This window comes from Pyrus communis, chromosome 11 (genome assembly GCF_041283825.1).
Source record: "Pyrus communis isolate YQ-2024b chromosome 11, ASM4128382v1, whole genome shotgun sequence".
Lineage (NCBI taxonomy): Eukaryota > Viridiplantae > Streptophyta > Magnoliopsida > Rosales > Rosaceae > Pyrus > Pyrus communis.
In genome coordinates, this window is record NC_142575.1 from 99,836 (window position 1) to 111,905 (window position 12,070).

The 12,070-nt window shown below is 39.4% G+C and overlaps 2 protein-coding genes across 3 annotated transcripts; both read left to right on the forward strand.

The window, feature by feature from the left end:
- The first annotated feature begins 1,218 nt into the window (after positions 1–1,218).
- LOC137741544 (uncharacterized) lies at positions 1,219–2,847 on the forward strand. Its single transcript, XM_068481239.2, has one exon. It carries the CDS (start codon positions 1,541–1,543, stop codon positions 2,510–2,512), a length of 972 nt encoding a protein of 323 aa, XP_068337340.2. The 5' UTR covers positions 1,219–1,540; the 3' UTR covers positions 2,513–2,847.
- A 1,109-nt stretch (positions 2,848–3,956) lies between these two features.
- Positions 3,957–7,238, forward strand: LOC137742381 (expansin-A15-like). 2 transcript variants are annotated; one of them, XM_088680446.1, is made up of 4 exons: positions 3,957–4,007; positions 6,120–6,190; positions 6,414–6,726; positions 6,935–7,238. In XM_088680446.1, exons 2-4 carry the CDS (start codon positions 6,130–6,132, stop codon positions 7,236–7,238), a joined length of 678 nt encoding a protein of 225 aa, XP_088536572.1. In that variant the 5' UTR covers positions 3,957–4,007; positions 6,120–6,129. The 2 variants fall into 2 exon arrangements, with proteins under 2 accessions (XP_088536572.1, XP_088536573.1); XM_088680447.1 differs by lacking the exon at positions 3,957–4,007 and having other exon boundaries at positions 6,172–6,190.
- The last annotated feature ends 4,832 nt before the right edge of the window (positions 7,239–12,070 follow it).

The window sequence follows — 12,070 nt, forward strand, 5'->3', positions numbered from 1 at the left end:
TGTGAGTGTTGGGTGGGGGTTGTATGGATTTTGTGTATCTTGAAAATAAGACGTTGTGCACAAGATTTCCACCAGAAATTGAATGTAAAGGGGTCAAGCTTTGCTTTTATTTATCTCTTCACCTCCAGCAGGCATCTGATGAACGAAGCTCTTTGTCCTTGATGGATATGAATGGACGGATGGACGGATGGACGGAAGGACTCATCATCCTTTTTAATTAATTATTACCCCTGTTTAACAGGTTAGCTTGAGAGTGAGTGAATGATCGACCATCATATCCCTCAACCAATTCTGGTGAAAACCATCTTTAATATTATATTATTATCTATTCTATTCTATTAAGACCAACTCCAATGGTGGGCTAAAAGCCAAATTACCCCCCAAAATTTCCCTCCAAACGCACTCCAACCAAGGGAAAATTTTGAGCTAAATGCTAAATGCTAAACCAATGCCAAATTCCCCCCGAAATTTAGCCCTGAAATCGAGGTGGACTCTACCTAATATTTATCGGAATTTAAATTTTTTTAGATTAAAATGTTCATAAAATTAATTTATGATAGTCTACATATTTTTTTTAAAATTTAATTTAACAAAAAAAATAGCCTAAATTCATTCTTTAATAATCTCGGGCTAAAATTTTAGGGTAGAATGGTTGGAGTAGAAAAGCTGTTTTTGGGCTAAAAATTTAACTTTTACCCCAACCATTGGAGATGGTCTAAGAGAATAGCCCTTGTCAACTTTTTTTCCTTGTTTTTATCAATTTTGCTCTCACTTTTGAATACACAATATTGACATGAAGAGGGTAAAATAGTAATCTTGTACCTTTTGACTTACCCTTTTTTTTACAAAATGGCAATCATATTCTTATTTTTCCTATTTTACCCTCACTTTTGATACACAATATTTATATAAGGAGGATAAAAAACAGTAATTATGTAATATTAAGATAAAATATGCACTTATTAAGAGAAATTGTTCACACATACAAAATGTATGTTCTCTGCTAGTTATTATTATTATTATTATTATCATCAAAATGAATTTAAGAGAGAGTAAGTACGGTATGTATATTGCTCGATTGGCTAGTCGCTGGTGAATTGATTGATATTTGACGTAAATTTAGTAAAGTAAAAGCTTAATTTGCAGAGACCATGACCAGGAGGAGATGAGAGGGGACAAAACTTGTGAAGCCCCCCGCCCCCGCCCCCCACTCCTCTTCTTTTGTCATGTGAATGCTATTAAGGCTATCTCTATCTATCTATATATCTTAGCTCTAGCTGTAGCTAAACTTAAAATATCATCATCCACACCGCCCACCCCACAACATTCCCGTTCTGGTTCACGTTCTGTACTAGTATGTTTTTGTCTCCATCCAGCTCCTGATGATTTTTTCAGAACCGGATCGGATCCCCTGCACTAGCTCCATGGATCAACCTTGAATACTATCCACTACTTAATATATTAAGGAGCTAGCTTGCTTCAGGGTTTAGGGTTTCGGGTTGAAGCTCTCGATCTGATTCTGATATCAACCTTGCGCTCAATGAGAGACCTGTCCTTGTTTCTAATCAAGAACTCTCTTGGAGTCAAGATGAAGAAAGGGTTGAGAAACTTTTGCAACGATGATGGCTCAACCTCTACCCTCAACCAACATCACAAGACCACCTGCACCGATGCTGCTGCTGCTGCTACCTCCTCTAATCCTGCACCACTTCCGGTTGTTCGCTCTCCTACTACTGATGATAATTACTATTTGCAGGAAAATAATACCAGCAGTATTAATGATTCAGATCATGATCTTCATCAGCCGCCGACGTTGGAGGAGATGATACTGAGGTTAGATTTAGAAGAGGAGATTGCGAGATCATCAAAGTATTCAAAACCTACAGATTATAACAAGTACAAGTACTACAAGGGAAGAATGTCTTGCGTTAACAATTCTGATATTTTACGGTCCGCAAGGAATGCATTAAATCAGTACCCTCGCTTCTCGCTCGATGGCAAGGATGCCATGTATCGCTCCTCGTTCAGAAACAGCTTGGATCATGATTTTGAGCATGATCTTACAAATGCTTTTACAAGGACGGAACTGCAGTACTGTAGGCTGCCAGCAACTGTAGCAGGGGAGAGGGTGAAATGGTGCAAACCAGGAGTAGTAGCCAAGTTGATGGGGCTAGAGGCCATGCCAGAGCCTGTGATGAGTAGTACTGGTAGTAAATTAGACATTGCTAGCAGTAGGATCATCGATGTCATGAACATGAAGAAACGGAATCTCATGATCAGGAGGAGAGCTCATGATCATCAGAGACATGAACTGGGGAGAAGACTTGTTAGTAGTTATATGGATGTCAATGGCAACGGTAAGCAATGTGATCATAGAATTTTCAATAAGAAAGCTGCAGCAGCTGGCAAGAGGACTGCTGCTGCTTTCTCCTCATGCACCACTTCCAAAACTACGAGTGCAGGTTACAATAATAATTACGGTGTCATGAAGGCAGGTGTTGCCAACAGCTAGCTAGCAGAAGAGAGGCTGGTTTTTCCCGTCTAGTCCACCAAACTGCGTGCGTATGTCTTTTGTAATTCATTAGCTTCTCACTGCAGATCAGCTTCGGATTTCCATTCCATGCATCTGTCCAGTGATTAAGCTAGGTAGCGCTCCTTATTAACAATGACAGCCGCTTTTTTTTTAATATATAGGTCATATGTACTTGGCAGAGCAAGTCTCCCTGGTTTGTATAATGTTGCAACATTATTGTCACATTGCATGGCCCCTCAACCATGATCGTGAAGACTAATACTCTCATCTGTATATTTCTGTTTTGTACACCATAAACCAAAGTCCTTTTGTCATCTTAAAAGGCAAATATGTGAACACGCATGCTTAAGTAGACGTTCATCCGTGTGGTGTGGGTGTGTAAAGCTAGTTTTGTTTGGCAAATTTACCGACAACTGTAATTCCAATGATGATAGTGTGCTACAGGATCATCTTTTCATCATCCAAGTGCATGCCAACCCAAAAGTTATAATAAGCTTTAGAGATTAAGGTCGCTAAACATTAGTTAGAGTACCAATCATGTTCACTAGTGCTGTAGGCTCTTTTAAGCTGTAAAGTTTGGATATTAATTTGTATGCTATAATGTTACATTTAGCAGGGAATGGTACACTATGAGCTTATGACTTCACAGATTCACTTATAATTTAGATGAAATATCAGTAAAAAGAAAAAGAAAAATAATGGAGGCTAAGCTAATAATATTATTTACAGAAATAGTTTATTGTCATGAGCAAGTTGGGCAGGTGATTCTTATTGTTGCCAACTTGTGAACTAATTAATATATTATTACATTATATTCTTGATAGAGCAATTCCACTCCTAAAGATTTTGCGTCAGCACTCAGCGCATTTATCCACTCAGTGAACAGTGATAGACCACAATGAACAGTAATAGGCCAAGAGCATCTCCACCTCTAAAACTAAATAACCTAGTCAATTTTATTAAAATATGATTAATTTTTATTATAAAATAATAATTTGATTTATTAAAATATTATCAATTTTGTTAAACCCCATTTAATCCACCACTCCCACTCCCCCTCAAAACCTCACCATGTCGCACTGTTCCCCTGGAACCTTCCTCTGCATCTCTCTCTCTCTCTCTCTCTCTCTCTCTCTTTCTCTCTCCCCATTCAGATTTAAGGAACTCTTCTGGTCTTCCCCACAGAAAAATGAAACACCGCAGCTGTAGTAAGGTTCCTCGGCCCACCTTTTCCATCCTTAGCTGGTTTTTCCTAGAAAATCAACCAAACAGCCAACAAATCTCACAAAAACCAGTTCTTCCTCAAGGGTTCTATTGGAAGGTGGCCTTTTTCTATCCAAATTTTCAGAAAAATAATTTCTTGAGCTCGGTATTGCAAATTGTGATATGGGTTTTTCTTGGTTTGCCGGATTGCTTTCTGGGTTTGTTTATCGTTGTTCTGTTATGCTGCAGCTCGGAATCGAAGGTTGTCACGGTCGATGCCCCAGCTGACGTTAGATGGCCCAGCATTTGGGTTTGTCGATTTTGAGCTGGTCTCTTGCCTGGCTTGGGCTGAGTGCCAGCCTATTTGCTGAGTTGAAGGGAAAAGCCTGGGTACCGGATCATTTTTTTGGCTGGTTACCGACCTATCAGTTCCCTGGTGGAACTGCTCTTAGTAACACCGAGAGCCTAGAAGCGGACAAGGGCAAGCATATTGCTTTCAAGTTTCAAGAAAAAGAAATTATATTACTTGCCTGCCGGGCACCACGGCCAGAAGGAGGAGAAGAGACCAGTTTTAGGAATCAAAATAAATAATTTATATACAGATAATGAGGGAAAGATCGACTTCCCCTTTTACCATGCAACCTTTTAACTTGTCGAATAAATAAAGTCCTACTTTAACTATAAACTGTCATGCAGCGAATATAAAGCATATACATGGTTAGGTGCGAGTGTATGGCAGACTTTATTTGAGAATGTTTATGTAAGAATGACTTATCTCACTTAGTATTACGATTTAATGATATTCTTTTTTATTTGTAAATAAGAAGTTTTAGATTCGATTTTCGTTAAAGGTGAAGAACCACATTATTATGACAAGTCCATTGTAAGACTTAGCCCGCTCCCTCATCTCCTTAGTATAGATACTATCATTTGTCAAAAAAAAAAAAAAAAAAAAAATAGAAGCACTTACGTTTGTAAGTATTTATACTAGATGCGCTTTCATCTCAAGCTACCAAATAATATTTAAAACATTTTAATCATCTAGAAGCGTTTATGGTCATTTTAAAAGCATTTCCGATAAGCGAAATGCTGAGGAAACTCTCTCAAAGTGGGACTCTCTATGGACTTTCCGCCACTTCATTATTTTGAAGTGAGTAATACTAAAAATATGGGAGCATTTTTGCTCATCACTATAAACTATAATGTATGCTCATCATACACTTAATCATCCGTCACGTGATTTCACTTAGCTATCATTAAAAATTTTCAAAATTGAAAAAGTAACATTTAATATGAAAGTTAACTATAATAAGATGAAAGGACACGTAACAAGTGATTAGGTGTATAAAGAACATACATCATAATTATGATGGTGAGCAAAAATACTCTCTTAAAATATTCATCAATTACCACCACTGCTCTACTTGAGCTTTAGGGGTGTTCAGTTCACCACTCTCTTGCAAACATACGAAAAGAACTAAAGAAGGTCAAAAGGCCACTTGACTGCACTAACAGCCAGGCAAGGCATAAAATTGCCATTATAGTTATTTTTTACACTAGAAGAGAGCGAGAGTTCAGCAAAACTACACAGTGAACATCCTAATTTAATTATCAACCTATATAGTGTTAGTGGAAATGTGGAATAAATTAAGCATTATTCTATTAGTTTGAGACTTCCAGTGAGTTGTCGGCATCTTAGTTTTCTATATTCTACAACTTGGCCATTTACGTAAGTCCTTAATCTTCTCCCATCGGCCATCTCTGTATCCAGATCTATAGGTATCGTTTGGTATGCAGACGGGACGGGACGGAACGAAATGAGACGGGATGGGACGGGACAGGACGGAACGGAACGGAGCGGGAGCAAAGATGCCCTTGGATGGAAACAAGGAGGAAGAAGAAGGAGACGGAGAGGTTATAATTTTGTGTTCCACGGATGTGGAACGAGTCGTTCCAGGGGGTGAGGTGGAACGAAAATTCACCCAAAACTCGTCCCGTGGAACAGCTCGTTCCACCCGTTTTAGGCGCACCAAACGTGGGACGGAATGCCTTGTCCTACTCTGTTTCGTCCCATCCCACGTACCAAACGGTACCCATATGAACAATACATACATACATACATACATATATATATATATATGTTCCATCTTTCTCCGTCAAACTTCACCATCAGTTACGAAGGCTCCCAGTAAGCTTCTTAACTTAGTTTACTTCCCAATATCCATTTGTTTATCAAGATTTAAATTAATCCCTATCTCGTGTATTTCTCATCAAACCATGTTATTAATTTTCTTTTTTTCTCGCTTTCTGGCAGGATATGGAATTTCGATGTCAGTATATCATCGTAGCCCTACTTACGGTATCGATTTTGAAGACTGTCAAGGGTTTTGGAAATGGGTGGACAAATGCACATGCTGCCCTTTTACGGAGGCAGTGATGCCTCTGGGACAATGGGTACGTACCCACAATAACCTTTCTAATCTTTACTGTTCCCATCAAAATAGAAACTAATTAAACATGCATGGATATATATATTTTCTGCTGTAACTTGTAGAGGGTAGATATTTAGAATTATATACACGTGTGCTATCAATAAAATGAATGCACGTACGGTGGTTGTTCGGAAAAGTGAAATAATGTGAATTAATTGGGGGGGTGGTGGTGGGTGGTGGTGCAGCTGGTGCTTGTGGTTATGGGAATCTATATAGCCGGGGATATGAGACAAACACAGCTGCATTAAGCACTGCTTTGTTCAATAATGGATTGAGCTGTGGAGCCTGCTATGAGATTCACTGTGTGAATGACAAAATGTGGTGCTTACCCGGAGCCATTACAGTAACCGCAACCAACTTCTGCCCGCCAAACTTGGGTATTTCTAATGACGCCGGAGGCTGGTGCAATCCTCCACTGCGACACTTTGATCTTTCACAGCCCGTTTTCCAACACATTGCTCCCTACAAAGCCGGAGTTGTCCCTGGTCACTACAGAAGGTAACCAATTATATCCTCAATTGGCATATATTTAATACTAACTTTAACTAACTAATAGCACATGACATGATTGATCCTGTGGTCTAGCATCACTCAGTCTTTACTGTGTTAGACGAAGTCTTGAGTTCAAATTTTATGGCCACTGGACAACAGTTGATAAATGAAAATACTAATGTTAACTAACAAACCAATTAATATTGCAATGCAGGGTTGCTTGCAAGAAGAAGGGTGGAATCAGATTCACAATAAATGGGCACCCCTACTTCAATCTGGTGCTTATAACCAATGTTGGTGGAGCTGGTGATGTGGTGGGTGTGTCTATTAAGGGTTCGAAAACCAGTTGGCAGGCTATGTCCCGGAACTGGGGTCAGAATTGGCAAAGCAACTCCTACCTTAACAGTCAATCCCTTTCTTTCAAGGTCACAACTAGTGATGGCCGCACACTCATCTCCAACAATGTAACTCCTCCCAACTGGTCTTTCGGCCAAACCTACACTGGATCCCAGTTCTAATTAACTTACCAAGTATCAGTACTAATTAATTATAGTCTATAGAGAAAACATATGAATCATACATGAAGAATGTGAGACCCTTTTTTAAAATGGCCTCGCAACTCGCAGGCAGCGATTTGAGTCCAATACATTTTGTGTTGGGCTGGCTTTTCAGTGGCACTGTGAATATTTCACAAAGGGCCACTAGCTTAGCTTGCGTGTGTATTTTTGGTTTTCGTTTTGATGTATTGGCTGAGGTGAAGGGGATTTGTTTGTTTGTCACCCGCCAAGGCAAAGAATGCAAGTCAATTCTGCATTGTATCAGTTGTTAGCTGAGTTTATGTTCTTGGAATACATTTGCGAAATAAGTAGTTCCTTTCTAGTTCCATTTGTGTCACCATCAATGGTATGAAACTATACTAATAGGTGGTTTACTGACGTGTTGAAGAATAATTTGTAATGATTTCGTTCTCTTTGCAAAAACTCTTTCACCTGTAATGCAACATAATTAAAATCAAGGGTTAATCTTAGTTTACTACCTTGAAGTTTTGTGGTTTTCAACATTTAGTATATGAAGTTTTTTTCATCTCAGAGGCATACCTCAAGTCTTAATTGTGGGACAATCTCATACTTCCATTAGTCTTTGTGTCAAGAGCTCTGTTAAAACGTGACATGGCACTTTACTGAATGATGACTGTGCAAAAATGTTGCACTGTGGGCCCCACATAGACATATAAACCCAATTAAAAATTCAAAAATATTTTTTTTGCCTATCCCTTTCTCCAGCAAGGAGACTGAAAAAAAAATATTATTATAACCTCCATTCTTTATTGCCTACACCTTCTCCAACCACCCCCCATCTCCCCCTAACAACCCACTGCCAAAGCTTCCCAAGCCGCCATTTTTCACTCACCCACCACACCGAGAACTCACATGCTTCACTTTCCTCACTGCCTCCCTCTCATCCTTCACCTATCTCGCTGTCATAATTATCTCCTTCACCAACCCTCTCGCTGCCATAGCCGTTGATTACGGCGATCCAAATCCGTACACCTTCTGGAAGATTCCACGGTGTGTTGAACATGGGCATGATGGTGATCGACGGCTTGGATCTGGCTGCGACGGTGAATGAGTTGTCTACGATCGAGTACCCTGACCGGATTGGGACGAAACGACGGCTTCAGATCCTGGCTTTGTCCGTACGATTTTAGAAACAAATTCTTCGAACCAGGAGGAGTCCATGACCTTGGCGACGTCTTCAGATCTTGGTGGTAGACGCCATTGTTGTGGCAGAAATCGATAGTAGAGAAAGCTTCTGGAAATAGCTCACCGCCGCAGACCAGATCCATTGCAACATAGATCTTGGACTTGCTCGCCATGACCTTTTGGAGCTGGACGATGTTGGGTGCTTCACCATCCTCATCATAGAGGACGATGTTGGGGTTCATTTTTAGGTTTTAGGTTTTCAATTTTAATGTTTTTTTTTTAATGTTTTAATATTGTTATTTTTTAATTTTAATTTTTAAAAAATTTTGACACGTGTCATTCAATCATTATCCACGTATGCGTCACATCACCAGATAACGACTTAACGGATGTATGAGACTATCCCAAAATTAAGACTTGAGGAATGACTCTAGCATGAAAAAAACTTCATATACCAAATGTTGAAAACTACAAAACTTCAAGATAGTAAACTGAGACTAACTCTAAAATCAATCATCCAGTCACCCGGGAGAGTAGAGGAGTTCACTCCAAAAATTGGTTCATGGGTTTTTCATCAAATAGATTATAGGCACAATTTTCTTTACCAACATATCAACAACCACAAACGTTAGACATGATATGTTGAGTCTTTCTTGGAGGCGACAGATGGTTGTCCAAGCAGCACGGGCGAAAATCCACCAGAAGAAGATATGATGGGATTTGAACGATTTGTTTGCACCCAGAACCAGAAGAAGAAGGTGAATTTTATCTCTTAAAACCCGAATAGGTTGTGGTTGTTAAATCGGTATGCAGTTTTGGATGCCAAGATATGAATGATTAAAATCCAACCACTGATCACTCTCGTGTTCCTGAAGAGATTTTCTAGAGAACGGTACCCATATGTTATCATACAAGTTGAGGAAAATTTATTTTTTCAAGTGTTTATCTATTTGTATAATGACAAATGATGAATATGCTCGTGTTCCAGGCACATTGAAATATCTCTCATGGTCCTGGGATCACGCCTTCAATCGGTTTAGAAAGGCTCCAATTCTATCTCTGTCTATCTCCAACAAATCAAGGAAATTGCAGATTCATCACATGCTGTGGGTGCTTTTGTCTCCGATTGTGATCTCATTCCTGCCACTTTACATGGTTTACCTGATGAGTTTGAGTCCTTCATTGATTCTATCATGCTTCGCTTGTCTTCTATGTCTCTTGATGAACTCCACAGTCTTTTACTTACCAATGAACTTTCTATGACTCGAAGGAAGACAGTTGCCTCTGCAATGAAACCATTTTAGGCTTTCTCAATGCAATCTCAGCCTCATCTACTTCCTACTTCCCTCTATCTTTGCTGCTCAGTCTTCACCTCTTCAATTTGCCTCTCGATACAACTCCAATCGTGGTAAGCCTCCTCGGGGTCAATTTGTTTCTAATCGGGCCAATCGCAATCATCGTGGTAATTTCACTCCTCATCGTGGTAATCGGATCTATTAAGGCTTGCGAACTCACCAAGGTTCTTTTACCTTCAAAGTACCCTGTCAAATTTTTTATTTTACCAGTCATGAGCCTATAGACTGTTTCGATCGTATGAATCCCGAGATCTGTGGTCGTATTCCTCCAGCTAAACTTGCTGCCATGTGTGTGCATCATTCTGCTAAATCCTCTCAGCCTTGGTTAATTGATTCTGGCACTACATCCCACATCACCAATGATGTTGCTAATATTTCTTCTCCCACTCCCTACACTGGAGAGGACAAAGTGTATATTGGAAATGGTAAAGGTTTATCCATTCATAATGTTGGTTCTTCTACTATGCACACTCCTCATCATTCTTTTAAACTGTAGAATGTTCTTCATGTTCATTCCATGGCACATAATCTTTTATCTGCTTATCAATTTCTTAAGGATAATGATTGTTCATTGACTCTTGACCCTTATGGATCCACTGTCAAGAATCGTATTTCGGGGAGGATGCTTTTGCGGGGACCGGTTAGAGATGGTTTCTATCCATTGCAAAGTTCCAATAACTCTTATCCTGCTTTACATTCTGCTTTCTTCAATGTTAAAGCTCCTATCAAAGTGTGGCATCGGCGCTTAGGTCATCCTTCTTCTTTAATATTTCGCAGGGTTATGTCTACTAATAAGCTTCCAGTGCATGGCAAATCTACGGTTGACTTCTTCTGTTTAGACTGTGCTTTAGCTAAAAACCACAAGCTTTCTTTTGGAGTGGCTTCTTCAACTACAACTCGCAGTCTTCAACTGTTGCACTGTGACGTGTAGGGACCTGCTTCTGTTCAATCTAGTAGTGGTTTCCAATATTACTTACTTCTTGTTGATGATTTTAATAAATATAGCTGGTTTTTCCCTTTGAAGGCCAAATCTGATGTATTTTCTACATTTGTTGTCTTCAAAAACTATGTAGAAAATTTACTTGGAAATAAAATACAAGTACTGCGTTTAGATTCAGGGGGCGAGTTCACTGGTCATTCTTTTGCATCATTTCTTCGTATACATGGTATACTTCATCAATTTAGCTGTCCACATACTCCTAAACAAAATGGTTGTGCTGAGAGAACGCACATACATCTTGTTGAAACAGCTTAAACTTTACTTGTTACCTCTCATGTACCTCATGTGTTTTGGGTTGAAGCATTCTCTACTGCCATATACCTTATCAATCGTCTGCTAATCTCTGGTATTACACTGTCTCATTGGGAAATTCTCTTCCATCAGCATCCGGATTATTCCAAGCTCAAAGTATTTTGATGTCAATGCTTCCCATGGCTCAAACCTTATGTTCATAGTAAACTGGATGCTAAGAGCAAAAATTGTGTGTTTTTGGGCTATAGTCTTTAACACAAAGGCTATCGATGTTTTGATCCTATTGACAACCGAGTCTACATCTCCAGACATGTGATTTTTAATGAAGACACATATTCTTTTCAGTCCCTGCCACTTCATCAATCTCAATTTGACAGTGTTTCTCCAGTTTCCTCATCTTCAATGGATCTTTACTTTACCAAGTATACTCAACCTTTTATCCCTGATGTTGCATCTTTATCTTCCCCTAGGCTGAGTTCATCTCCACCTACAGGTGCTTCTCATCTTGACAACTCTATTGTGTCCCCATCTGTGCCAAGTCATCTTCCCATTTTTGTTAATGTTCATCCTATGGTTACCAGATCTAAGGTAGGAATTTACAAACCTAAGGCTTATGTAGCAACTAAACATCCATTCCCAGTTCCTCTTGATTTTGTTCCAAGCACCTATTTACAAGCCTCTAAGTATGCTCACTGGAGAGCTGCTATGCAAGATGAATATAATGCATTACTTTCTACAGGAACTTGGTCTTTAGTTCCTTCTCATTCTACTCAAAACGTAGTAGGCTGCAAGTGGGTGTTCCGTATCAAGACAAAAGCTGATGGTACTGTCGATCAATACAAAGCCCGGCTAGTAGCCAAGGGCTTCCATCAGCAAGAAGGAATTGATTTTCAAGAAACTTTTAGTCCGGTTGCTAAACTGGTTACTATTCGAATTCTGCTTACCCTTGCTGTTCAACACAATTGGTTTTTAAACCAATTAGATATTAGCAACGCCTTTCTTCATAGTGATTTAAAAGAGGATGTTTACATGCAGCAACC